At 46.6% G+C, this 27280-nt stretch overlaps 2 protein-coding genes across 7 annotated transcripts in view; one reads left to right on the top strand and one right to left on the bottom strand.

The window, feature by feature from the left end:
- Positions 1–5983, top strand: part of jarid2b (jumonji and AT-rich interaction domain containing 2b) — a 74431-nt gene extending 68448 nt beyond the window's left edge. For both annotated transcript variants that reach the window (XM_058046860.2, XM_078792139.1), the window contains 11 exons: positions 1119–1657; positions 1729–1821; positions 1895–2013; positions 2091–2161; positions 2346–2460; positions 2560–2665; positions 2834–3016; positions 3365–3495; positions 3569–3761; positions 3824–3931; positions 4212–5983. In XM_058046860.2, the coding sequence (XP_057902843.2) occupies positions 1119–1657; positions 1729–1821; positions 1895–2013; positions 2091–2161; positions 2346–2460; positions 2560–2665; positions 2834–3016; positions 3365–3495; positions 3569–3761; positions 3824–3931; positions 4212–4442 (1889 nt within the window). In that variant the 3' untranslated portion in view covers positions 4443–5983. The remainder of the gene's footprint in view (positions 1–1118; positions 1658–1728; positions 1822–1894; positions 2014–2090; positions 2162–2345; positions 2461–2559; positions 2666–2833; positions 3017–3364; positions 3496–3568; positions 3762–3823; positions 3932–4211) is intronic.
- A 2763-nt stretch (positions 5984–8746) lies between these two features.
- The window catches only part of dtnbp1b (dystrobrevin binding protein 1b), a 37811-nt gene continuing 19277 nt past the window's right edge, over positions 8747–27280 (bottom strand). For 4 of the 5 annotated variants that reach the window (XM_078792137.1, XM_058046879.2, XM_078792136.1 and 1 more), the window contains 4 exons: positions 25911–26232; positions 13044–13208; positions 10956–11099; positions 8747–9753 (listed from right to left, as the gene is read on the bottom strand). In XM_078792137.1, coding sequence (XP_078648263.1) covers positions 9470–9753; positions 10956–11099; positions 13044–13208; positions 25911–25956 — 639 coding nt within the window. In that variant the 5' untranslated portion in view covers positions 25957–26232 and the 3' untranslated portion in view covers positions 8747–9469. The remainder of the gene's footprint in view (positions 9754–10955; positions 11100–13043; positions 13209–25910; positions 26233–27280) is intronic. The other variant, XM_078792138.1, reaches the window with a different exon arrangement.

The raw sequence follows: 27280 nt of genomic DNA, 5'->3' as shown, positions 1-27280 counted from the left end.
CACAAACCTCATCAGCCGCCTGAAGCACCGTGGCCACGCCAGGTGGCGCCTCCCACGCCGGGTGGCCCCTCCCACTCTATAGTCTGCATCCCCTGATTGGTCATGTGCTCCTCGTCATGGGTTGCATTACATTTGATGAGGACAAATTGACAGCTCCACTTATATAAATATACTTAATAAGTACTTCAATACTACAAGATTTAATGTTCACTGCGTGAAGTTGGACAGTATGCAGAAAAGTCATGCTAACAAAACACTCGCTTGCGATGCCTGGTGTGGTTCCTTGTGGTGGTCAACCAGGCTGCAGTATACGGTCCCCATGCCGACGTTTGCAGGGGTTATCCATGAACTCCCCTTTCCTTCAGTCTGGGCATCAAACCAGCGAGTTGTTTGTTGCGTGCCGCCGGCCCTGCGCGGTCACAAAGTGGAGTGGATCCAATAAAAGCGAGGCCGCCCTTTACGGTCTGTATCGCTATCAGCGGAGCTCTCCGTCCAATTTTTTATCTCCCAGCCTTTTTACAGCCGACAATAACAATAGCAAACTGGTTATTGCCTGACCCCCCCCCCCCATAAGACCACCGCAACAATATTTCCCCCAGATTGGCCTGTCACTTTGCATTTGTCGCCATCATGTTGGCGCTTTATGAGGTCTAACAAGCGGCGGCTCAGCACCAAGCGCTACTTTGGTTGCAGGACATAAAACCAACATCTTTATGTCGCCGCTTGTTGCTGTTTTTTACGCGGCCGCCTCATTGGGCCGAGCGTGCGGCTGCTCACACGTGTGCCAGAGACTCCTGGCAGCAGCTGACTCGGCAGGCCAGGATGTTCTCCTTCCAAATGGCTTCCCAGCACATCAGCTCTGCATTAAAAGCAACTTGTGCTGCAGCTCAGATGGCTTCCGGGTCAAAGTTGGATTGGCTGGAAGAGGAGACACTTTGTTCAAGATTTGGTTGGCACATTCCCATCTCAGGCCTCGTTCACCGCATGCTGGTCATTTGTCAAAGGTTGCCCGTGCGGGTCTTTGCAAAAGGGTTCATTCCATAGGGAGACGGCTTCTTTCCGTGTTCAATGCTCCTAAAAGTCAGGTGGGAAAGAGGATATGTGTTTGTTCTTCCCAGGTGGCTGTGAAGTGGACCTAGCCCGCTTTTTCCAGCTCATCAACGACATGGGCGGCATGCAGCAGGTGATGGACCTGAAGAAGTGGACCAAGCTGGCCGACCTCCTCCGCATCCCCAAGTCGGCGCAGGACCGCTTGGCCAAGCTGCAGGAAGCCTACCTGCAGTACCTCCTCTCCTACGACTCGCTGGGCGCCGAGGAGCGCCTCCGGCTGCAGGGGGAGGTGCTGCAGGAGAAGAGGCGGCTGGAGTCGCGCCACGGGCCTCTGGAGGGGCTCTCGGACTCCACGGCGCCCAGCGCGCTGGCATTGCCGCGCTACGAGCCCAAGAACGGGCTGGCGGGCGGCGTGGTGGGCGGCGGGGGGGCGGCGGGTCACCACCGCACCAACGGTGTGTATCAACATCTGAAGGAGCTGGAGGCTCAGGTCAAAGCGGGCCGGCGGCGGCTCTTTGCTCAGGAAAAACACGGCAGCGAGGACAGGGAGGAAGAGGAGAAGGACAGCCATGGCGTCCTCGGCGAGCAGCACAAATGTATTTACAAGGTGAGCATGAAAGGCCTTCTTGTTCGCCGACCCTGAACACGCCATTTAGCGTGTGCTGTGTTGCGTTGCAGGGGAAGTCGGTGTCGCTGACCAACTTCTTCAGGATAGCACGGAACACCATGACCATGTGCTTCCACAAGGAGCCCGGTGCCGCCGAGGTGGAGGTTAGCAAGCGCTCCTTTAACATCGTCACATCACGTTACTTCCGTTTGTCATGGACTCCTGATGATTTTGCAGCAAGAGTACTGGCGCATCGTGGAGCAGAGGGACGGCCACGTGGCGGTGCATTGTGGGAAGGTGGACACCAGCACGCACGGAAGCGGATTCCCCACCGGGAAGTCTGAGCCCTTTTCAAAGTGAGCATCACGCACACGTCCAGGACCTCATTCAGAACGCTTGTCTCATTTTGTCTCTGGCGCCCTCTTGTGGTCAGGCACGGATGGAACCTCACTGTCCTCCCCAATAATTCTGGATCCATCCTGAGGCATCTGGGTGCCGTGCCAGGTAAGGACTCAGCCGTGTGGTTGGCCACAGTCCGACCTCCAGGCTCCTCCACATGACATGATGATGCTTTTTCAAATATGTTTCCATAAAATAAAATCTATCATCATCATTGAAGTAAATAGACACACAAGTATCATCTGTGCAGTACTTCCTGTGTACATGTTGCTCCCCCCTCTTCCTGCAGGGGTCACCATTCCCTGGCTGAACGTCGGCATGGTCTTTTCTACCTCATGCTGGTCTCGAGACCAAAATCGCCTTCCATATATCGATTACCTACACACTGGTGCTGATTGCATTTGGTAAGTGGGTCACACTCTTCCTCCTCCTCCTCCTCCTCCTCCTCCTCCTCATTATTGTGCTCCTAGTCTAGCATGGCCCTGAAATCTGTCCTCTTGCAGGTATTCTGTCCCTGCTGAGGAGAAGTCCAAGCTGGACAAGGTGGTCCATACACTGCTGCAGGCCAACGGGACCCCAGGACTAGAAATGTTGGAGAAGAACGTCATGGTCAGTGTGTGTAGATGCATAAACGTCTGTAGGATATAGCGTACGTTACTTGGAAGGCCTGGAACTCATCAAATATCATATTGGTGCTCATAACTCCCATATTGCCCTGCAATAAATAAATAAATATGGCAGACATGTTGACGCTGAGGGTTTATTTCTTGACCCTAGATTTCTCCAGAGGTGCTGTCCCGCGAGGGCATCAAGGTTCACCGCACGGTCCAGCGGAGCGGCCAGTTTGTGGTCTGCTTTCCCGGTGCCTTCGTGTCCAAAGTGTGCTGCGGCTACAGCGTGTCCGAGACTGTGCACTTCGCCACGCCCCACTGGATGAACCTGGGATACCAGGCGGCGAAGGTCAGAAATCCTTCTTGCGTCGCCAGACTTTAAATCACTGCCCCCTTGTGGTCAGTTGCCGGTACAGCCTCTTTCTTGAAAATACATACAGTAGCTATGGATAACTTCTTGTATTTGTCCTGACATAGGTTGCTGTATAACACTGCCCTCTTGTGGACAGTGGGTGTAGGGCCTAATTTAGTGTCATATACTATCCAGACCAACTATGGATTTACAACACTGCCCCTTGTGGCCGTGTGGTGCTATAGCATGCTTCAGCCGATGCACGAGGACCGTGTGCTTCCATAGTTGACGTTTATATCAATAGAACATCAAGCGCAGCTTTAAGATGTCCTGTTGTCCAAACAGGACCTGAAGTGTCGCCGCATCGCCAAACCTTTCTCCATGGAGAAGCTGCTCTACCAGATCGCCACGGCCGAGTCCAAGCGGGACAACGGCCTCCTCCTCACCACCATCTCCACCCTTCTCAAAGACCTCAGGTAGGTTGGGGACGCCGCCTCGGTCTTCATCTCCTCTCTGCGGGACTCACCTCGGCCCTCATGCGTCCCTCAGGAACATAGAGATGCGCCAGCGGCAGGAACTCTACAAGGCGGGCCTCCTCTCCACGGCGCGCTACGGCGCCCACGACGGTGGTGTGGGGGCGGCGGCGGGCGAGGGGCGCAAGAAGCCCCGCGGCAAGTGGATGACGCTGGAGTCGTCGGAGAGACGCTGCCAGATCTGCCAGGACCTCTGCTACTTGTCCATGGTGAGCACACAAACGCCTCATCGGCGGGGGGGCGCAGCTAACCTGTGGGTGGCTACGTGCAGGTGGTCCAGGAGACGGACAACGTGGTCTTCTGTCTGGAGTGTGCGCTGCGCTACGTGGAGAAACACAAGTCCTGCAGAGGCCTCAAGATGATGTATCGCTATGACGAGGTGAGCGTCTTTCTTTCTTTGGCCACAAGGGGGCGACACTGCACAGCTGCTTAAAAATAGCAAGTGTAATACATACTGTATATATTTCATTCTTTTTATTTCAATCAATCAGCATTTTTAGGCAGGGAACATAGAATATAGAAATAATGTCCATTTATTGATGAAATATAAGCATACATTATTGTAAATAAAAGTATAAAAAAAAGTAGAGTAAAGTATACTAGTATAGTAAAGTATAGAAAATAAAGCGATTATTGTTCAGATTGTGTTTTTCTTTCAGGAGCAAATCAACAACTTGGTGAACCAGGTGTGTGGGCGGGCCATGTTAAAGAGTGGCGGCGGTGGGGGCGGAGTCATTATGGGAACGGTGGGGGGCAACGCTTGTCACGCCATCGCCCCGCCAGTCAAAGCCTCGCCGGCCAAGCGTGCGCCCCGGAAGCGCGGCGCCATGGAGGTGTCGCTGGCACGCCTGTCCTCCAGTCACATGCCCAAGGCTGCCGCCGTGTCCTGAGGGTACACCCCCCCCAGGTACCCCCCCAATAATGATCACGTGACCATGAAAGAAGCAACGCAAGATGTCATTTTGCACTAGTATGAAAGATATGAAAGACCCCCCCCCAAATATTTTTTTGTCACCCTCCTGACTGAAATTTTTCTCAAGAGACAAACATGACATAGAGTAACAACCCAAATATTTCCCCCCCCCCCGGATGCAGCTCCTTGCGTTATCACTTTGACATGGGGAGGGGGGGGGTGTTGTAGCGACGTGAGGTAAAAAACTTGAAAGAAGATGTTGCTGTTGTTGGTGAGCGTTTCCTCTTTTTTTAACACTTTCATTTTAGACGCTATTTTTTTTTGTGTGAGGTGGGCGCAGCGTAACGGCCGCTTGGCTTTCCCGCCCCCATCCCCCACCCCACCCGAACCCGCAGACCCGCCTTAAGTGGTGCTTGTGATGTTACTGTTTAAGCATACATTGAAAAATGGAACGATAAAACGGGGGGGCGGTGGGTGGGGGGGGGGGTGGGGATTAGCGTTTTAGCGCTAGCCTCCACCGCTAGCTGGCTTTTCAACTTTAGATTTTTTTGTGTCTTTTTCTGGTTGGAGAAGTGCAATCGTGATAACATTCCATTCTTCCAGTCAACATGAATTATTATTATTATTATTATTATTATTATTATTATTATTATTATTATGGTGTGTTTTTTACTTTATCAAGTAGAGCCACTAGTTTCAAATGTGAAATATTCTTCATCACTTTCTTTTTCCTCTTTTTTTATTTTTATTTTTTAGAAAGGAACCTTTTTGTACATAATCCTGTACATTTCTTTACATACTTGAGCCTTTTGGGTGGTGGGGGGGGGGGGGTGAGAGGGAGGGAGGGAGGGCGGGAGGAAGTGAGGAAAGGAAGGGTGATGATGATGATGAAGAAAAAGCCTTACATTTTTCCCTTTCTTCATCCGCGTGACGCTGACAGGGTCGCTCCGGTGTACAGAAATCAAACTTTTAAGTGCTGCTTATATCACTAAGAAATGAGACGACTGGCCCCCCAACCCCCCCGCCCCCGCCCCTCCCCCAGCCAGCCTGGTTTTCTTTGTTTAGCTTTACTTTTTTCAAGAAAAGGGAAAATGGCGGCGAGAGAAAAAGGAGGCGGTTGAGAAGGCGGTAGCTACTCGTGTTGCACTGAGCTTGCCCGTCGGGATGGCCGGGACCAAATCCTCCCATCCCGCCCAGACTCCAACTCTTTTGGGACAATTTAAGGAGTCGCCCCCACGTGGGCCGTTTGACATGACACACACACACACACACAAACACACACTCGAAAAGGTGGTTGTCAACTTTTTATGGCCTTAACCTTTGATTTGTGTTATCTGCGACTCCTTTGGTTTTTCCTGTCCTCGTTTCTACAAGTGGAAGTGCTCGCTGACGAGTGAGTCTCTTAATTTATTGGTGCCGCCATCCGCAAAGAGTCTCATGTTGGTTACACACTTTTTTACTTTTTTGCAGTTTGTACTTTTAAGGTTGGAAAAAAAATAAAAAGTTGCCGACAAGTCACTGTCAACACTTGCTCGTGACTCGTGACTCGTTACTCATGACTCGTTATTCATGACTCGTTATTCATGACTCTCTGTGCCGACTCTTTGCACGCATGTCCAATTATTTCTATTCACTTCATTTCATACGTGTATTGGAAGTACTGTACGTTTATATTTACAGTGCATCCGGAAAGTATTCACAGCGCTTCACTTTTTCTACATTTTGTCATGTTACAGCCTCATTCCAAACTGTATTAATTTAATCTCTTACCTCAAAATTCTACACAAAATACTCCATTATGACAATGTGAAAAAGTTTTTTTTTTTACTTTTTTTGAATTTATTAAAAACAGAAAACAAAAAATCACATTTACATAAGTATTCACAGCCTTTGCCATGAAGCTCAAAATTGAGCTCAGGTGCATCTTTTTTCCACTGATCATCCTTGAGATCTTTCTACAGCTTAATTGGAGTCCACCTGCAGTAAATTCAGTTGATTGGACATGATTTGGAAATATAATAACTGTCTATATAAGGTCCCACAGTTGACTGTGCATGTCAGAGCACAAACACCAAGCATGAAGTCAAAAGAACTGTCTGTAGACCTGCGAGACAGGATTGTCTTGAGGCACAAATCTGGGGAAGGATACAGAAACATTTCTGCTGCTTTGAAGGTCCCAATGAGCACAGTGGCCTCCATTATTCGTAAATGGAAGACGTTTGGAACCACCAGGACTCTTCCTAGAGCTGGCCGGCCTTCTAAACTGAGCGATCGGGGAAGAAGGGCCTTAGTCAGGGAGGTGACCAAGGCCCTGATGGTCACTCTGTCAGAGCTCCAGCGTTCCTCTGTGGAGAGAGGAGAGCCTTCCAGAAGGACAACCATCTCTGCAGCAATCCACCAATCAGGCCTGTATGGTAGAGTGGCCAGATGAAAGCCACTCCTTAGTAAAAGGAACATGGCAGCCCGTCTGGAATTTGCCAAAAAGCACCTGAATGACTCTCAGACCATGAGAAACAAAATTCTCTGGTCTGATGAGACAAAGATTGAACTCTTTGGTGTGAATGCCAGGCGCCATGTTTGGAGGAAACCAGGCACTGCTCATCACCAGGCCAATACCATCCCTACAGTGAAGCATGGTGGTGGCAGCATCATGCTGTGGGGATGTTTTTCAGCAGCAGGAACTGGCAGACTAGTCAGGATAGAAGGAAAATGAATGCAGCAATATATAGAGATATCCTGGATGAAAACCTGCTCCAGAGCGCGCTTGACCTCAGTAGACTGGTCATGTACCTTGACCATATAGACCAGGGGTGCTCACACTTTTTCAGCATGCGAGCTACTTTTAAAATGATCGAGTCAAAATGATCTACCCACTACGAAAATGCAAAACATCTATTTATTTTCAAATGTATTGAGGATTATTTGTACGTACAATGTATGTTGATGTACCTTACATAACCAAATGAGCCAATATTGCAAAACACACATAATTAACTATTAACATTTTTTGTAATTACCTGAGTTTACTTTGATGACTTGTACTGAATTGAATCAGCCAGGGATGCATAGTCCGGACAGTAGCTGCTGATAGCCAGGTTAGCCAGGCAAACGCACTTCGAAAAAGACATTGTGAAAAAAAAGTCCACCTCCCATTCCGTATGGAAGTGATATGTTTTTTCCTTTTTACTTGGTCCAGCTACTTCACTCATTTTAGTGACCATAAACTTTAGCGAGGGCTTAAAATCTGACGCTATTCGCCGACTAGTTTAGCACTTTGCATCGTTGTTTACGCATGAGCGGTGACCTAATGGTCAAAATTCAGTTGTCATCTGATTGGTTGTCCTGTATGTCAATCAAGTAAAGGGGATGGATGATAGGCTGACATGGTAAGTTCTGCTGCACTTAGAGACGTTGTTTGATTTGATTGGTCACCCGAAGGGCAACATTCAGTTGTCATCTGAATGGCTGCCCTGTATATCAATCAAGTGACGGCATTGATGCTAGGATGATATTTTTTTAATGTCACGCCGCGATCGACCAGCGATCGACCAGTACCACCTCCGCGATCGACCGGTAGATCGCGATCGACTTAATGAGCACCCCTGATATAGACAGTAGACATTAGCACACAGCCAAGATCTCAAAAGATTGGCTTCAGAACCACTCCGTGAATGTCCTGGAGTGGCCCAGCCAGAGTCCAGACTTGAATCCGATCGAACATCTCTGGAGAGATCTGAAAATGGCTGTGCACAGACGTCTCCCATCCAACCTGATGGAGCTTGAGACTTATTGCAAAGAAGAATGGGCAAAACTGCCTAAAGATAGGTGTGCTAAACTTGTGGGATCATATTCAAAAAGACTTGAGGCTGTAATTGCTGCCAAAGGTGGATCAACAAAGTATTAAGCAAAGGCTGTGAATACTTATGTAAATGTGATTTTTTTGTTTTCTATTTTTAATAAATTCAAAACATGTCAAAAAAACCTTTTTTCACATTGTCATAATGGAGTATTTTGTGTAGAATTTTGAGGTAAGAGATTAAATTAATACAATTTGGAATGAGGCTGTAACATGACAAAATGTAGAAAAAGTGAAGCGCTGTGAATACTTTCCGGATGCACTGTACTTCAAGTATAAAAAGAAGTAAAGCGATGTAACCAGGATGTAAGTAAACAGGAATATTACAACATCTGTATTATATATTCATATGAACGACATAGAAATCTGATACTATGATACTACTACTACTAGAATTCCTATTCCGGTACAAAGAAGAGTCCAAATAAGATCCCAACGTTTGGATTTATTCATTAAAAATGGTGGCTACTTTGTGGCTAACACACCAATGAAAAGTATTTCATAATAATTGATGTACTCTACGGTCATAAAATACTTATGGGATTAGCCGTCTGTAGCATATTCAGTTAGGATTTCCTGAGGAAAAAAATACGTCCTTGAATGCATCACAGTAACAACACGTCCACCTTTTTACATAAACTACATTAAAAAAGCTATTATTCCTTTTTGAGTATGATGACATTAAAGCAGAAAATGTTTGTTATTGTTATCCTTAGTACAGGAAGAAGAATTCTATATGTTGTTATGACATTATTACTACAACTACAACTATTACTCCTATTGGGGTACAGGAAGTAGCTTTGACTTTGAAGAAGTTGAAATAAGAGCAAAATGTTAAGTCATTTAAGCCGAGTGGTAGCATTACCTCAATTTCAAAAATGGAAAGTGACGAGGAAAACACACACACACACACACACACACACGCAGGCGGGTTTGTGTATAAAAAGAACAGGAAGGTGTTGCTGCACATGCCAATCTCTCTACGTAGGCGGGCGTCCAAATAATAGCACAACGTTTTCACCTGAGTGCGTGTCTTCCTTTGGGAACGTTCGTGTGCTCTTGGCGGATGGCTCCTTAAGGCAGCGTCATGTGGCAGTTGTTTTTGGAGGAGAACAATGAAAGAAAGTTCTCAAGGGGGGAGGGGGGTCTCAAACCTTCCCGCCGCTTAGCTCGCCGTCCTTCCGCGCCGGACCGTCCACCAGCGACGTGTCAGCCCGCACCTCCTCCTCGTCGGGCGTCACCACGGGGGGTCTCCTCTTGCCGCCGGCCGCCCGCTCCTCCTCCACCTCGTCATCGTCGTCTTCCTCGCCCGCCTCCGTGTCCTGGCTGGCGGAGTCGGTGCACGTGGACGACAGGGAGGACAGCTTGTGACGCAGCTCTGCCTGCGTGGGAACCTGCAGGCTGATCTCTGTGGTGAAGTCCACCTCGGGACCTGGAACGCATGGAAGGTACATCATCTCAACTGCGTGTGTGCATGTCTCGCCCTGGCCCTGGTCCTGGCCCTAACCATGGTCCTGGTCCTGGCCCTAACCATGGTCCTGGTCTTGGCCCTAACCATGGTCCTGGTCTTGGCCCTAACCATGGTCCTGGCCCTGGCCCTGGCCCTGGCCCTGGCCCTGGCCCTGGCCCTGGCCCTGGCCCTGGCTCTAACCCTGGCCCTAACCCTGGCCCTAACCCTGGCCCTAACCCTGGCCCTAACCCTGGCCCTAACCCTGGCCCTAACCCTGGCCCCGGCCCTAACCCTGGCCCCGGCCCTAACCCTGGTCCCGGCCCTAACCCTGGCCCCGGCCCTAACCCTGGTCCCGACCCTAACCCTGGTCCCGGCGCTAACCCTGGTCCCGGCGCTAACCCTGGTCCCGGCCCTAACCCTAGTCTTGGCCCTAACCCTAGTCCTGGCCCTAACCCTAGTCCTGGCCCTAACCCTAGTCCTGGCCCTAACCCTAGTCCTGGCCCTAACCCTAGTCCTGGCCCTAGCTGCAAGGCCAGCACTGAAGACAATGCTCTCCTGCCATCTTGTGACCTTTTTTGGCCTAAACCTACACCAAACATGCTCTCTTAACTGTGGAGTTGCATCATCATCTCTTTGTCCTCTCCCACAAAAAGTGTAATCCCGATCCCGTCTTTAGGAATGAATGCGTTCATGACGGAGGAGGGTGTGACTTTCAAAAGTGTAACAATAAGTGAGCCTCTGTACTAAAAGCGAAGGTAACTTGACTGAGCGATGATGTCATGTGACAAATAGGCCTTTCCAATGTCATTTTTCTAAAAGCGTAAAAAGAAGTGTGTCAAATTGAAGACAAGGCACTGTACCGTAGCCTGAATGGAAAAAGAGGGCGGGTCATGTCCCAGATCCGCCTCGCCCTTCCTGTTTGAAACACTTGGCGGTCTTACAGGTGGAAAAAGAAGTCAGGCACTTCAACTTCCAAGGTAAAAACAAAACATTCCACTAGAACACCAAGACCTGACCTAAGCGCAAACATCAGGTCCAGTTTTGTGTCATGCTAATGTGGTTTGTAGCAAAAACTAGCTTTACACGGCTAACGTGTAGCATGCTAAGGTCAAAGTGTAAAAAGAAGTACCAACAATAAGTCGTGTGTGTGTGTGTGTGTGTGTGTGTGTGTGTGTGTGTCCTGCCTGCCACAGGTGAGGCAGCGCTGTTGTCCTCGCCTCCCGAGTGAAGGAAGACGTCCAGGGCCTCGTGGTCCGACATGTCCATGAGGTCCATCTGCTCCAGCATGTCCACGTTGACCTCCATGGAGGACATGCTTCCTATTGGCTCTGCACACAAGGACAGGAAGCGGGAAGGTCAGCGTCCAGCAGGTGGCGGCAAAGCCAGCAAGGAGCCGAGTCCAGGCAGACGGCGAAGGAAGCAGGATGGTCGCTAACGATGGATGCTAGATGCTAACAATGGATGCTAGATGCTAACGATGGATGCTAGATGCTAACGATGGATGCTAGAGCAATGGCAATAATAGCAGAGCATCATAGTTTCCATGACGACCGCCTCTATTGGCCTGCAGCATTCCTTGGATGGCCACGTTTGGATAGTACTTTACTATTATCATATATACTACGTTTTCCATCGTATTGGAATATATTTTATTAGTATTACATGTGCTATTTTATGACACATTTGTACTGTAATGTCATGGAGTAATACACACAGATATTTCCGGGTGTACATATTGAGTAAAATGTCCAATTGTTGCTTTAATAAAATCATGAAAAATGTAAAATTATAATATTAAGGAATAGGAAATCAATACGTAGATGAACTTACAAATTTTGTACGTAGGACATTTTCATGGTTAAAATATAAGCAGTACTATTAGAAGTATTCCAAGTATTATTCCATCCAGCTTCTATCCTCACTAGGGTGGGGGGTGCTGGAGCCTATCCCAGCTGTCTTTGGGCGAGAGGCGGGGTACACCCTGGACTGGTGGCCAGCCAATCACAGGGCACATATAGACAAACAACCATTCACACTCACATTCATACCTATGGACAATTTGGAGTGGCCAATTAACCTAGCATGTTTTTGGAATGTGGGGGGGGGTCCCACACACACACAGGGAGAACATGCTAACTCCAAGTGGAGCATCCTTATTATTATTATTATTAGTTATAGAACGTATTAATATTTTCTCCTGGATTCAGCGCCCTTGCAGAGGTAGGTGGGCTCTTCAAAGATGGCCGCCCATCCCGGGTAGTGACATGATGTGCTGCATGCGTCATGTCTAGCCAGCCAGTGCGTTGCTGTGTGAGAGGGTGATGGTTTGGGTGAGGAGGGGTGAGGTGGGGTGTATAGGGTTACAGAGTTATCCAGGGGTGGGGGGTGGGGGGGTGCAGAAAAGGAAGGCAGAAGATGATTGGCCGGTGCACGGCAGTGAGAGATGACGCCATTGGCTACCGTACCTCAAGAAGTGAGGAGAGCGGAGCGGGGCCGCATGGGGAGGGAGAGAAGAAGAAAGGGGAGATGGGGGGGTTATTTACCATGGAGACCCTTCCTCTCCTAAAAAGAACAACACATGAAAGACAACACAATTCTTAATGGAAGAAAAAAAAACTAAAAGCTGCTCACGTGACGACGTTGGCCAAAATATTAGGAACAGCTGTCAACATGATGCCGCTGGGGTGTCATTCCACATCTCACCGCCAGATGGAGCAATTACACTTGCTGACTTTGTAAAGACTTAGACATAGATGCATAGTGGCGGGTGACCCGACTGTGAACGCATCATGTGACACGTTTGTGTGTTGTGACCCCCCCCTAAAACTGCCCCCCCTGCTGGGAAGGGGCTGTCCTGCCTGTGGCTGACTTGAGAGAATAAGAGAGGGCTTCTGACGGCTCCCTGGCTGGGGATGGGGGCTGTCCTTCATCCTTCCTTCCAGCTTCATCCTCACCTCCAGCTTCTCCCCCACCCCCCCTCGCCCAACCGCTGCACCAACATGGCGTCAATTAGCGAGCTCCACTACGTCTCGCCTCCCTCGCCTCGTTTGAAGTGGCGAGTTGAAATATTGTAAAGCGGTCTTTGCATAATGAGCTGGCTTAGCGCTCTCGTAGCACGCCGCAATCCTCCGCTAATAAGCAGGAGATTATAGAGGAAGTGCACGCCAGCTTCCTGTTGCTAGACGCCTTACGCGGGCGGATGCAGCCCCGCCAGCGTGGCTCCCTCATCTGTAGGCCCTTGAGAGCAATTGGAGATGGCGGCCGCCTCTCACCTCGCCGCTCAGCGATCTGGAGGTATCCCGTTGACAGGTACTGCTCCATGTCCTGCTGGAAGGCCTCCTCGAAGAACTTCTGCCGGTCTTTCAGCTTCACCTGGGCGGGTGGCAGCCCCGCTCCCGCTTCGGCAGCGTCCACCTTCTGGGCGGCGTCCAGCTCCACTGAAAACAAGGAAGGGAAAAGGAATGATTCGTTTAAGATGGACCTAGCCGACGGCTGGCCAGGCAGCCTTTGATCCATGGCGGCATGGCGAGGACGTGACTCCTTTAGACACAACTTGGGATTGGCCCCAGCAGGACGGGGCCGAGTCTGCCTGCAGGAGGCGGAAGGACTGACCCTGTGTGTGCGTGGGGTCGGGTGGGGGGTCAGGCTGTCTCTGTAGATGTCATCTCCTGCTGATGTTGCCTTGCATAACAACACCAGCCTCAGCTTGTATTGTGTGTTGCTCTATTTATTGTGTGTGTGTGTGTTTTAGATGCTACACATGGTGGGTTCACTGACAGGTTGGCAAGTGGTCTCACGGCCATCAGACCCAAGGTAAAGATGTAAAGATGTTCTTTAATCTGTCGCACTCTAATCATGTTCCAGCTGGATATCACGCTTCAAATATTACTTCCTCATGATATCCAGGTTTTACAAAATGGCCGCTGTTGTGGTTGACTATGGCGTATCTCGTCGATCATCAGTACTGCTGATGTACTTTTACGTTCAAGGTATCATGGAAGTGGGAGTTGAAGTATCAAATTTCCATTCTACTCCGTTCCTGCGTTACCGTGCGCTTCCGTCAGCTCGACCCGGGATTGAAGAACATTCCCGATGAGCTCCTTATCTCCGATAGGCTTCATGAAACCTGCCAGGAACTTTCTCTTCCTAATCCGTCTTCACACTTCCTTCGCCACCCTCATCCCTCCGCCTCATCCTGCGCTGCATGTTCTTGTAGCTCCAGGGGGTGGAGTAGTGGCAATGGGGGGCTGCTATTTTTAGCATTAGCTCACATTTAGCCTGCGGGATCTTTTCCACTTTTACTGATGACTTTCTAGCGCCACAGCAGATGTGTTCATGAACCGGCCAAGGAAGTGATGGTCACGTGACCGCCGCCGACAATGTGCTGTATGATGTTACGCAGCCGGCGGTGATTGGCGGGGCCACCTTTTGCTCAGTGGGACGCTATCGTGCAGGAGTCACCTGATGAGTTGTTGGTAAGAACAGGATGTGGTATCCTTCCGTCGAACGCCACAGACAGGAAGCAGGTGGGCGGCGTGGGTGATCATGCACGATCCCGTTTGTAAGGGCACCCTCGTGGAGAGTATAGGGCGTATAAATGATGCGCTCCTTGTCGCTACAAAGACACAGGAAGCACACGCCGATGGAGGACAATCGTCCATCCGGCGCTATTCTAGGCTTTCACACGGCGCCATCGTTTTACGTAGCCGCTTGGCTCACATAAGCTAAAACGGTAAATTCTACTTTTGATTCCATTCTGCTTGTTTATTATCTGATCTAAAGTTTTATGGCGGGTTTATCCATCCAGGAGGCTTCGACCAAGGCAGCCGCGTTTAGGACGGATCCGTCATTACGAATACGTCCATGGGACTGTATGTGGCGGGATATTGTGGCCGTACCATTAAGTCAAGGACAGACAATTGCTTTTATGTTTAGTCTTGGTTAAAGACAAGATGGCAATGACTTGGAATGGAAGACTAATCCAACATGGGCACGATTCCCTCAGCATTCAACCATGGCTTTATTTCCAGCCCTGAAAGGCTTTCATGCAGCCACAAATAACAATGGAAAATATCATGGCCCCTGTGGGCGCCGCCACCAGGGAGAAGGTCTGGTGGATGAAAGTGTTGCTGGACTTGGCGGCCAATTTGTCCTCCGTGCCTGGCAAAGACCAGGATGGCCCCCGGAGACCCCCGCTTTTGAGAGTTTGGAGGAAAATTTGAGCAGGAGCCCAGAGTCTCGTGATCGTATGGTTGACCATTTTAGCACAGGAGGAAGTTGATGATCATCAACCACAACAATCCATCACCATTGCTGGAGGGAGCAAGCGCGAGCTCGATACCTGCGAGCTAGCCCTTGCTTAAATGAGCTGTCCGCACACAGATAGATTTGTTTGCTGACGGAGGGGGGGGGGCTAATATTTCATCGTCACTCAGCAGACAGAGGAGGACGGCCGTCGTTTCCTCTCCTTTAAGCTCCGCTCACTCAGCCGTGGTATTTTTAGCCACTCGCTATAAGTGCTCAGGTTTCTGCCAAAGGCGCCCCCCCCACCCCCACTCCCACCCGTGCCGAGACACAATATTGCCTCAGTTGTAATCTCCGACACACAAAGATGAGCACAGGCAAGGTCTTTAAAAGTTCGAGTGTATCGGTACGCTGTCATCACGATGTGGTACGGACCGGTGCTTTTACTGTCATGGTTCATTCCAGTTTTGGTGCGGTAAGAGAAGAAAATTAAAACTACTTAGTAGCCACGTGTACATGGACCCAAATATTCCTATTCAAACGGAAATAATGGAACCTTTGTATACACCTCATTCCCAAAGAAAAGTACCAATCCCAATGAATATATAATGGGATTCACGGGGTGGAATATTTTCGGGGTGGAATAAATGGAGGCCAGCAATCGGCATTGGACTGCTAAGCAAAGTTTGTTTTTGATCCAAACTAAATTTTAAGACCGGACAAAGGAAAAACTGGCAATACGGAGTTATTCCAACAAGTGGAAGAAAAACTCGGTATCACATGATGTTGATGTTTACGTTTTACTGGGCATGCCCCATTGACTATTCTGTTGGATTATAGCGGCGCATGTAGACAAGAGATTGGAATATTCCTTTCCATGGACACCATTGTTTTCGGAAAGGTCATTCGGAAAGAGAACTCCTCATGTAAACGTGGCTAGTGTTAATCATTCTTAAAATGAAACGTAAAAGACAAAAGAAAAATGTTAAACTATAAAAAGAATCATTCTTGTTGGGAAATTTTTTGTTGTTTTGTTCTGGCGAGCTGAGGTTGTTGTACTGCAAACAATCTGTAAAAACTCCTCCTGCAAAGCACGATTACATAAGACGAGGCATGGCGGCGCCGCTGTCCTGCCTCCACCGTGTTGCCGTGTCTGCCTGATGCCAAGTGAAGGCCCCCCCCTTAAAGCGCTAAGCTTTACATTTGACCTTTGGTTGAATGAACATGCACGTGGAAAGCGTGCAGCATAACAAAACCAAAACCAGGCGGATGGGAAGGTCAGGAGCATATGGAGTCTATGCATTTGTGGCACCAGGCGGGAGTCTCCAATTAGACAGAGTATTATGGGATGCCACCAGTTCAAGGCACAAAAACCTCTTTCTAGAGATGGACATAGCCGCTTGCTAAGATGCCGACGGATGACAAAAGCAATCAGCCGCATCGCTTTGTCTCGCCCAAGCTCCAATTCTCTGCTCCGTCACCGCGTATTCATCCACGTCCTCTTCGTCCGTCTGCTGATGCCTTTTCAGCTCCTCCGGTGCGCAGACAGCCTGGCCTCCTGTGAGGGCCGGCGTTGAATGGCAAAGGGAGGTTTCCGAGCCCGAGGTAAAAGAAAGCGTGTGCTGGCCTCCGGGATGACTTGATTAGCTCCCTAGCAGAGCGCGCGGGGCTGCTGTGGAGGTGACGCAAGGCTTGCTGCTATCTTTCCAATCTTCACGCCAATATCAGTGCAGCCGTGGCGCCGGCAACCTGCTTTTACCGCGCTGACAGCGCACACATTGGCGCTCCACAAGTCGACTCACGCCGCGCTGGCTCAGTTGTGTGCAAACACAAACAGATGAGGACGCTGTGAATGATTCACTTGCTGCGGCGGGATGGCTAATAGAGGATGTGTTCTATGACCCCAGCCTTAACGAGACGGCCCTCCAGGGGGTTGTTTCGTGTCTGCACGGCCGCACTTACTCGGCCTTACATAAGGCAAAGTGTGCGCCATGGCACAGCACGCTGTGAAGAGCCGGGTTGTTGTCAAGGTGATAGGAATGCACATGCAAAATGGAGAGGAAAAAAAATGGATGCCTGAGAAAAGTCTGTTCAAGCATGAAGCCAATCAGGGAGAGGAGGGGGCGGCATCACATGGAAACCATCTGCGACCGGACTGGAGACACAACACGGACCAAATGTTCCTGTTTGGATAGCCGTGGATGGATCAATGGCAGACGGACGGATACGCGACTGGAGGGGGGAGGGGGGGTGCACGCAGCATTTAGCTTGTTAGTCCAAAGAGAGTTGTCTGTCTTCTAAATGAACGTCTCACCACAGATACGACACACTGACACGTTGCTAGGAATTCTCCTGACACGAAACAATGGTACAAACAATATTCACCATATTTTAGCATAACAGTTTGAATATCACTCCCTCCTTTACTGCATTAACTAACTCTAACTTAACTAACTAACTAACTCAGTCACTACCAAAGGTGTATTTAGGAGGTTTTTTCCAACCCAAACACGTGACCCCAAAGACGTATTCATATGCCATTATTTTTTTTGGGCGAGAAGCAAAAGGTTGCAGGATGCCTTTTCTACGAGCTCGCCATGCATCCTTCCCATGAAATTGTACGCTACACAACAAGCAGGAAGTCAAAAGTCAAAATGGAGCGTCCACAAGCTCATGCATTGGAGGAAAATGTTAATGCATGCACACACGTGCTAACGTGCGCACACACAGTTCATTTCCAAAGTCGTAAATAAATAATTTTCATGTAAAACTACCATTTTTCACGTTTGTTATGCTTGAAATGTATCTTTTCACTAAAAGCTGTTTATCTCCTTTTTTGTAGACAACTGAAATCGATCATATGCTGCTGATGACTAAGAACGGAAAAAGGTAGAGACACACTTTGTTCTGATGAAAGGTGAGAGTGTAATCTTTCTTTTGCTATGTGCCGTGTTTATATAGCTTAAGTTTATATACGACACTATATATACGTATATATATATATATACATACACACACACACACGTGTATATATATATATATACATATGTGTATATATGTGTATATTTATATATACACATATATATGTGTATATATACACAAGCACACATACATACAAGCATACATATATACACATACACACACATACATACACATACGTACATACATACACACATACAGAAACAGTACACACAAACATACATACTACATATATCCACATACACACATACATATATCCACATACACACATAATACATACATACACATACACACATACATACATACATACACATACATACACACATACAGAAACAGTACACACAAACATACATACTACATATATACACATACACACATCATACATACATATATACACATACACACATACATACATACATACATACACACACACATACATACACACATACATAGTATATACACATACTAATACATACATACACATACAGAAACATAGTACACACAAACATACATACACACATACAAACATACACACATGCACATACACACATACGTACACATTAAGGGTGTGGAAAATAATCGATAGTAATCGATGTATCGATGCGCATGCGTGCGCGGCTCATTCACTGGGTATTGGATGCAATTGACTGGTGAAATCTGGATTCATCTCGATGCGTTTATGGGTATCGGTAAAATCCGAAGCACCGTTTTATTAATGTTAAACCTCGCCCCATATGATGTTCCCCAGGCGCATTGAATGCACCATCATTGGCGTCTTGTATTGAATACGGACGGAAGCCGTGAGGCACATAGAACTACTAGGAAAAGAGCATGGATGCTCATGCCCAAGCAGCAGCGAGGAAGTTTCTATAGTTTCTATAGTTAACCCCCCGCAACGTTTAAATTCCATGTTTGGAAACACTATGGATTCACAAAGAAAGACGGGAAGCTTGACAAATCGGCCGTCATTTGCAAAGAATGCCACGTAAAGAAGCCCTACAACCGTAGCACTACAAACATGCAGCGCTACAAACATGCAGCGCTACAAACATGCAGCGCTACAAACATGCAGCGCTACAAACATAACATGCAGCGCTACAAACATGCAGCGCTACAAACATAACATGCAGTGCTACAAACATAACATGCAGCGCTACAAACATGCAGCGCTACAAACATAACATGCAGTGCTACAAACATAACATGCAGCGCTACAAACATGCAGCGCTACAAACATGCAGCGCTACAAACATGCAGCGCTACAAACATAACATGCAGCGCTACAAACATAACATGCAGCGCTACAAACATAACATGCAGTGCTACAAACATAACATACAGCGCTACAAACATGCAGCGCTACAAACATGCAGCGCTACAAACATGCAGCGCTACAAACATGCAGCGCTACAAACATGCAGCGCTACAAACATGCAGCGCTACAAACATGCAGCGCTACAAACATGCAGCGCTACAAACATGCAGCACTACTAACATAACATACAGCACTACAAACATAACATGCAGCACTACAAACATGCAGCACGACAAACATAACATGCAGCACGACAAACATGCAGCACTACAAAGACATACTGTCGTGTTTCTGGAGCCCCTGTTGAGTGTGTGTTGTTTTTTTTTTTTGCCAGAAAAGGGAATTAGAAGCAACAGAAACAAAACGACATACTAACACCTTATGATTTTTGTCAAAAATCACTGCCCTCAAACACTGGCATTTTATGCCGTTTTTGGGTGCTTCTGGGGCCCCTGTTGCGCTCGTGTGGGGTTTCCCTTGTTTTATTGACCAGAAAGGTTCATGAGAAACATGTTGAAAAAAACAGAAAAAAACAACATACTAACCCAGGGGTGGGCAAACTTTTTGACTCGCGGGCCGCATTGATATGACAAAATTTACGGGGGGGGCAGACTATATATTTTACACGTAACAGTCCACCTGGTATTATTGTATCTGTAAAATTGTCATGCAATCTGCTATTATTATTTATTATTTTATATTTATATTTAAATATTTTACAAATAATAAAATATTATAATTACAATAAAATTAAAATAATAATTATTATATTATTATTATGTAAAATATGCAAATATAACAATTATATTATATATAATTAATATAATAATTAGCATTAATATAATAATTATAATAATCATAATAGTTCTAATAATAATTATAATAATCTAATAATAATAATAATAATAATTATTATTATTATTATTATTATTATTATTATTATTATTATTATTATTATTATTATTATTATGTGCTTGTGTCCCTTTTTTCAGGAGCACTTTATAAACAACAGACCATGTCAAAAAACGAAATTGATAAAACCATTAAAAGGTTGGCTCAGGCCATGATGCCAGGTTGTATGTTGAGTTTAAATGAAATACTTTGGAAAGATTGGGCGGGCCGTATTCAAACACTTGGCGGGCCGGATGTGGCCCCCGGGCCGTAGTGTGCCCACCCCTGTACTAACCCCTTATGATTTTTGTCAAAAATCACCGCCTTCAAACACTTGGCATTTTATGCCATTTTTGGGTGCTTCTGAGGCCCCTGTTGAGCATGTGTGGGGTTTTCCTTGTTTTTTGTTTGTTTGTTTTTTTTAACCAGAAAAAGGGAATTAGAAGCAAGTTTAAAAAACAGAAAAAACTACATACTAACCCCTTATGATTTTTGTCAAAAATCACTGCCGTCAAACATTGGCATTTTATGCCGTTTTTGGGTGCTTCTGGGGCCCCTGTTGAGTGTGTGTGAAGTTTCCCCCTTTTTTGGTCCAGAAAAGTGCATTAGAAACAAGTTGGAAAACCCCCAGAAAAAAATGATATACTTTATGATTTTTGTCAAAAATCACCGCCGTCAAACACTGGCATTTATGCTGTTTTTGGGTGCCTCTGGGGTCCCTGTTGAGCGTGTGGGGTTTCCCTTGTTTTTTGACCAGAAAGGTTCATTAGAAATAAGTTGAAAAAAACATAAAAAAAAAAACGACATCCTAACCCACGGGTGGGTCCCTTTTTTCAGGAGCACTTTGTAAACAACAGACCATGTCAAAAAAGGAAATTGATAAAACCATCAAAAGATTGGCTCAGGCCATGATGCCAGGTTGTATGTTGAGTTTAAATGAAATACTTTGGAAAGATTGGGCGGGCCGTATTCAAACACTTGGCGGGCCGGATGTGGCCCCCGGGCCGTAGTTTGCCCACCCCTGTACTAACCCCTTATGATTTTTGTAAAAAAATCACCGCCCTCAAACACTGGCATTTTATGCTGTTTTTGGATGCTTCTGAGGCCCCTGTTGAGCGTGTGTGAGCTTTCCCCTGTTTTTGACCAGAAAAGAAGCAAGTGTAAAAAAAAAAAAAAACAAATGAAAAAAAAGACATTTGTTTTACTCCACCACTGAACCACTGCTATAGTAATTGCATAGTCGATGTGAAAGTGTGCAGAAATGTTTTTTTTTTAAAAGTTGTTGCTGTTTTAAGATGGCAAAAAGAATGATCTAGAAGTGGTGCATTGTAAAAAAGACAAACAGCACTTTTGTTGAATTTACTGCCAAGTGCCAAAAAAGAATAAAGCCAAATCCTTTTTTAGTACCATACTGAGTTCAGATTTTTTTTCTTTGCTTATTTGCTTCATGTTGAATTGCATCATATCGCAAGAAATTACATCATATTGGATCGGATCGCATTGATTTGAACTAAGTGATTATGGCAACGTATTACGTCGTGAAGAGGGTGAATGTTATTGGCTGAAAATTCCATGCATCGTTAAAGTATCGTATCGCTGGCAGTGCATCGAGATGTGTATCGAATTGTCCACAGTGCTGAGATTCACGCTCCTAATATACATATACATATATACACGTACACACATACATATATTCACATACATACACATATACTATGCACATATACACATACATAGTGTATAGATTTTTCTAGTATCATAGTAGTTTTTCTAGTATTTTTCTAGTATCTAGTATTATAGTATTAGATTTTATAGATTTATTTTCCCTTTGTGGCGCTGGTCTTGTGTCTATGTGTATATGTTGTATATGTATGGACGGATGATTGCACAATTTCGCTTGTACTCCTGTATAAATGACAAGAATAAAGGGCTTTACTTTACTACTACTATTCATACATACATGTACTACACATACACAGTTCATATGTTGATTAGAGGAGGAACCAGCAGTTGACAATATTCTACTTTTTGCCAATTTGGCCACATGCTCAGTCAAAGCATGCCTCAGGTGGCGTTTACACCTCACATGTAAAAGGTCCCCGCCATTGAAGAACACGTGAAAGAATGTTGCAAATTGCCAATACGGTTCTGCTAAAAAAGGAGCCCCAATTATCCTCAGGAAGCACATAGTGGCCGCATCCTTCAACAATGCATCTTAAACAGCTGGAATAATTCCAACCTTCATTTGCTGTCTGTCTGTGCAAACTCCTGCAACTAACTGGTCCCCACAACTGGCCCGCCTTCAGCTGCTCTGCCGTAATCCGTCATATTGCCTTCTCTTTATCAATATTCCCGCTCCTATTGTTCTCCTGCAGCGCTCATTCCGGCTTGCCATTCTCCACCCATTATCGCCGCTTTCTTTAATGACGCACCTTTTCCCGCCACCAGGACTCTCTGCCTCGTCTTCAACTTGATGGCCTTCAACGACCACCGAAACAACGTAGCATGAGGTGTCCTTAATTAACGCCTGCTCCCCCAAGTGGAAGACGTCAGCACAATGATGCCCCCGGTCACTGCCGGGGAAGTCGTTGGGACCTGGGACTGCGTGAAAATATGCAACTAACGTGCCCTCCACTTGAACTCCCTCCGAAAAAACACCCAAAGCTCCAGAACCCTCACAGACAATGAAAATGGGACATGCCCCAGTGCACGATGTTTACATATCTAAATATGCAGATTATAGCATGCCGCTTGCTAATGTCGGAACGTGACAGTCTGGTTGGCGAAGTGAGGATGCTCAGCAGTGCTTTGAGGACGGAGGTGAAAGGAGGACAGGCGAAGGGGAAATGAGATGAAGGTGAAGAGAATGATGTCTCAGTGACAGTCGCCTACACCGCGTTTAAAACACAAATAAAGTTGCAGCATCTTTAAATAGCTCACAAAAAGCTCTATTTTTGTAGCATTATGTAATTACAGCTTGTATTTCCATTTATAAACATAAAAGTAGGTTTCATGTGGAACCAGGAGTGTAACCGTGAATGTATGCGGAAGCAGAAGGCGTACACACTGAGTGGGGGGGCAGGAGGTTTAACTGCCTTGAACGTCTACGCCGTAATAAGGGCTAGCAATGATGCCAAGGAGAAGCCAGAGCTTGAGAACCTTCTATTCCTGCTTGGAACTACGTCAACAGGCCAAAGTACGTGGATAAAATAAAATAATGATTCCTACACTGCTCAAAATGTCACTGTTGGACTTGTCTTACTCTTTCCTAAAAAATAAAAAAGTCAACTATCACATGACTATACTATACAGCAGGGGTCTCAAACACGCAGCCCGCGGGCCAAATGTAGCCCGCAGGACACTAGTTTGAGGCCCCCGCCTTGATATGAAAGTTTAATGCGGCCCGCGCAAGTTTGATATGGATGCTGTATGGTATCATGTACCCAGAAAAAATTATTACGTTTGATTAATGTTCATGTTAAAGGTTAAATAACTGTTAATAGCTATCCTCCCTATCCGTGTGGAAGTGGTAAGTTTTTGGCGATTTAAGTTTAAAGGAAATAACTTGAAGGCTACCGTTTAGGTCGCTAGCTCTCTAGTTTGCGAGTTAGCATGTGTCTCAAGACCCTGCAGTTGCGCAATATGTTGTCAATAAAAAGAGTATAAATGTGACTATAGTCGTGTTTTGTCATGTCTACAGGGCTCTAATAATGCTTTGTTCATTTTAATATGAAAAAGTTTTTATTATTTGCCGTTTTATTATTATTATTATATTTATTTATTACTGATTGATTGATTTTCTTTATTCTTGGTTTGATTATTTATTTTTGATCTTATTTTATGCAGAAAAATAAAAACTTAAGATATTTGAGAACAGTGGAATGTTTTATCAGAGCTTTTATTGTAGATAATCGGAACCAAAGCACTGAAAAAGTTTGTATATTTTTCTGTTTTTAATAAATGCGTTTTTTTATTTTTTTTTTGGAAAACCTGATGCAGCCCAGCCTTGCCCAGACCCTAGCTCCAGTGGCCCCCAGGTAAATTGAGTTTGAGACCCCTGCTATACATAGACTATACAGTCTATGTAAAATGAGGCAAACTGTGACCCTAAAACTAAGATACGGAACCGTAATGGTGTACTGATACGGGGGTATGTTAGGTTATGTTGTTAAGTTGTATATTTTTAACTACACACAAAAATACTACCAATATTTGTGCACATATCGACGACTACTGAGCGTTCTTATAAGATTAACAATGAACTGACAATTGAGGTTTGGTTAGTGTGGGTCGCTGTTTTGGAAAGGGCCGCTTGGAATCATCTAATCGTCTCATTACAATAACTATAAAATGTGATCGGTATTGGAACCAGCAGCATAAAACCCTGACGGGAGCATCCCTGGTCAGAGACGCTATTAAATTCAAGAAATAATTTATCACGAAACATGAAGGTGGTGTCCATGACGATGGACGTTTCTGCATGCAGAGCTATAATTGTAAAAGTATTTTTAAGAAAGGTTGGGTTGTCTGGAACGGATTAGCTTGGCACGCATCCATTTGAGTCGCACCTTTTGCGAAGGTGGCGCTAACTGAGGTTCCACTGTAGGTAGGGCTCACCCTAGTGGAGAGGTTGGTGAATTACAGCTACATCAAAGCCAATAAAATACAGTATTACAGTTTAAACGTCAAATGAAAATAAGGCCTTACCAACATGGTATGCAGAGACGCTAGGTAGCATATTACATAAGACTTCTGTCATGCACGATCCAATACATCCCAGTAGGAAACCATTAGGAATTCTTGTGTAGAGTTTGGTTATGCAACACTCTGCTTAGCAAACTGCAGCCTGTAGCCAACTTGTGGTCGATTGCTTTGCCGCTCCGCAAGAAGGTGACGTGATGGATGCATGTTGACAAGCGGCCAAACAACAAGATCATTAACAGAAAAACAAACCGTACGATAGTACCATGCCTCGCCGTGTCATTGGATGAGTGTTTGCGTTGCTGCCGTGCACCTTCACACAAAGAAGGGTACGTAAATAAAGGCTAAAGAAGATGCCGGGAGTAACACTGACGTGTGTGTGTGTGCAGAAAAAGGCAAATGAAAGCCTGGAGGATGGAGAGGAGAGTGGGAGCAGTGGATAGAAACAAAGATGAAGGGGGGCTGCAATAATAATGGATGCAATAAAAAGCCTGCTTCTCTAACCCCATACCCCCCCCCCACCCCCAATATGATCTTGTGCCACAGCCGTGGCCCCAGCCTCTTGTATGTGTGATGCACACATGAGTCAAAAATGAGTCACATCGTCTTATCAATCACCCACAACTTTGTGTGTGTGTGTGTGGAAGTTGCTGAAGGCCACAATGAAGCCGCACAGAGTAGCACCCCCTCCCACTCTCAATAGCTGTTACACTTTACAGCTACAACAAACTGTAGCCCTCATTATAGTGAGCCGACATGCACGCAAACTACTGGAAATAAAAGGCATAGCATTTTTTTACAATAGATGGTGGCACTGCAGGGAACACTCATCAACACACTATTACTATTACTATTACTAATCTACTCACTTGGGTATTTTTGTACACTTTGTTAAGCCTTTTAACACACGTCACGCCCCCCTTCAAAATACAGTCAAAGCTACGTGAGTGACACAGGAGACAAAAAGGGGTCGTGACGTACCAAACCATCAGAGAAACAAAGTACTTACAGGAGTTCCTCTGGCTGCCGTCGGCTGCACCAGGCGAGGTGGACATCCCGCCTGCTTTGTTTGTGTTTCCCCCTCACAGGAACCACCGGCGGCGGCGGCGGCGGCAGGGAAGACGAGACGGTCCTGCACCCCAAAAGTCCGCCGATCACAACGCCACCTGCCCGCCGCGCATCCTCACACGTGCTCACAGATGCAGCTCTGCATTGTCATGACGATCACTTCCTGTGTTTGGAATGCCGCCGTGCATGCACACAAGAGGACATGTGCACATGCAGAGGAGGAGATGCTACGCCCGTGTCGAGCTTTGGAGAGGCGAGGCACACTGCGAAGGGAGAGAGAGAGAGAGAGAGTGAGTGAGTGTGCAAGAGGAGGCGAGTAGAGCTGACTGCTGCGGGGGTGGGAGAGTGGGTGGGGGGGGGGGGGCGTGCACATGAGGAAGAGCACAGATGATTATGTGTCTTCCTGACCTGTGAGCGCATCTCATCCTCGACCGCATGCAGCTGTGTTGACATGACTCAGGGGTCAAAGGGGGCGGCTTCTCCTTGTAAACACTGAGCACCTAATGAGGTGCGTTCAGGAGGTGTCGGGAAAATTAAACAACATCCATCGCAAATTTACACTTGCGTCCACACCCGCTGCCCTCAGGGAGGTGGGGGGGCATTATAATCCTCCTCATTAGCATGATGCTGTGAAGAGCAGCACAGTCCCACCAATCTCTGCTCCTTTGCTTGTGTCCTTCACCTCCTCCTCCTCCTCCTCCTCCTCTTTCAATGCATTTTAAGCATAGCTGATGGGAAACATTAAAGAATCGTTTGCCTCTGCGGTCGCTGCGCTCACGGCTCATTGGCAGCGGCAACTTGCTGACAATGAAGCTAAAATGGAGCTGAGACCATGCACATTTACAACATCATGACATTGAGGCATTAGGGAACAATCACCCCCCGCCCCCCCATAGACATTGTGACAATACACACCACCTGTACAACAGACATGGCATCTGTACAGCTCAAGTCACGACTTATTATGCTATTGTATATGCGTTGTCTATAATCTAGCTAACAAGCGCCATATTTTCCATACGGTACAGCAACAGGACAGGAGCACACAAATGTTAGCAACACTAGCAAAGCTGTGTGAGCTACATCGCTAATATTACGCTCAAGATTTTAACAGCAACGTCATGCAAAGTCGGCCTATTTGCTGACGACTAGTAGTATTTTTAGACGTGTAGCAAAGCCTCTATTTATTCTGACATCTGAGTCCTCCGTAAAGTGTTGGGCGTACACACAAGACAGACTCATCTGGCAAGGAGCCCTTCAAAGACGGCCACGGCCTTGAGGAAGGTGGTGCGTCATGGCGTCATTGTTAGA

This window comes from Doryrhamphus excisus, linkage group LG7 (genome assembly GCF_037039965.1).
Source record: "Doryrhamphus excisus strain RoL-2023G ecotype Guam linkage group LG7, RoL_Dexc_Guam_v1.1, whole genome shotgun sequence".
In the NCBI taxonomy this organism is placed as follows: Eukaryota; Metazoa; Chordata; class Actinopteri; order Syngnathiformes; family Syngnathidae; genus Doryrhamphus; species Doryrhamphus excisus.
This window is presented reverse-complemented; position numbering and strand designations above follow the sequence as displayed.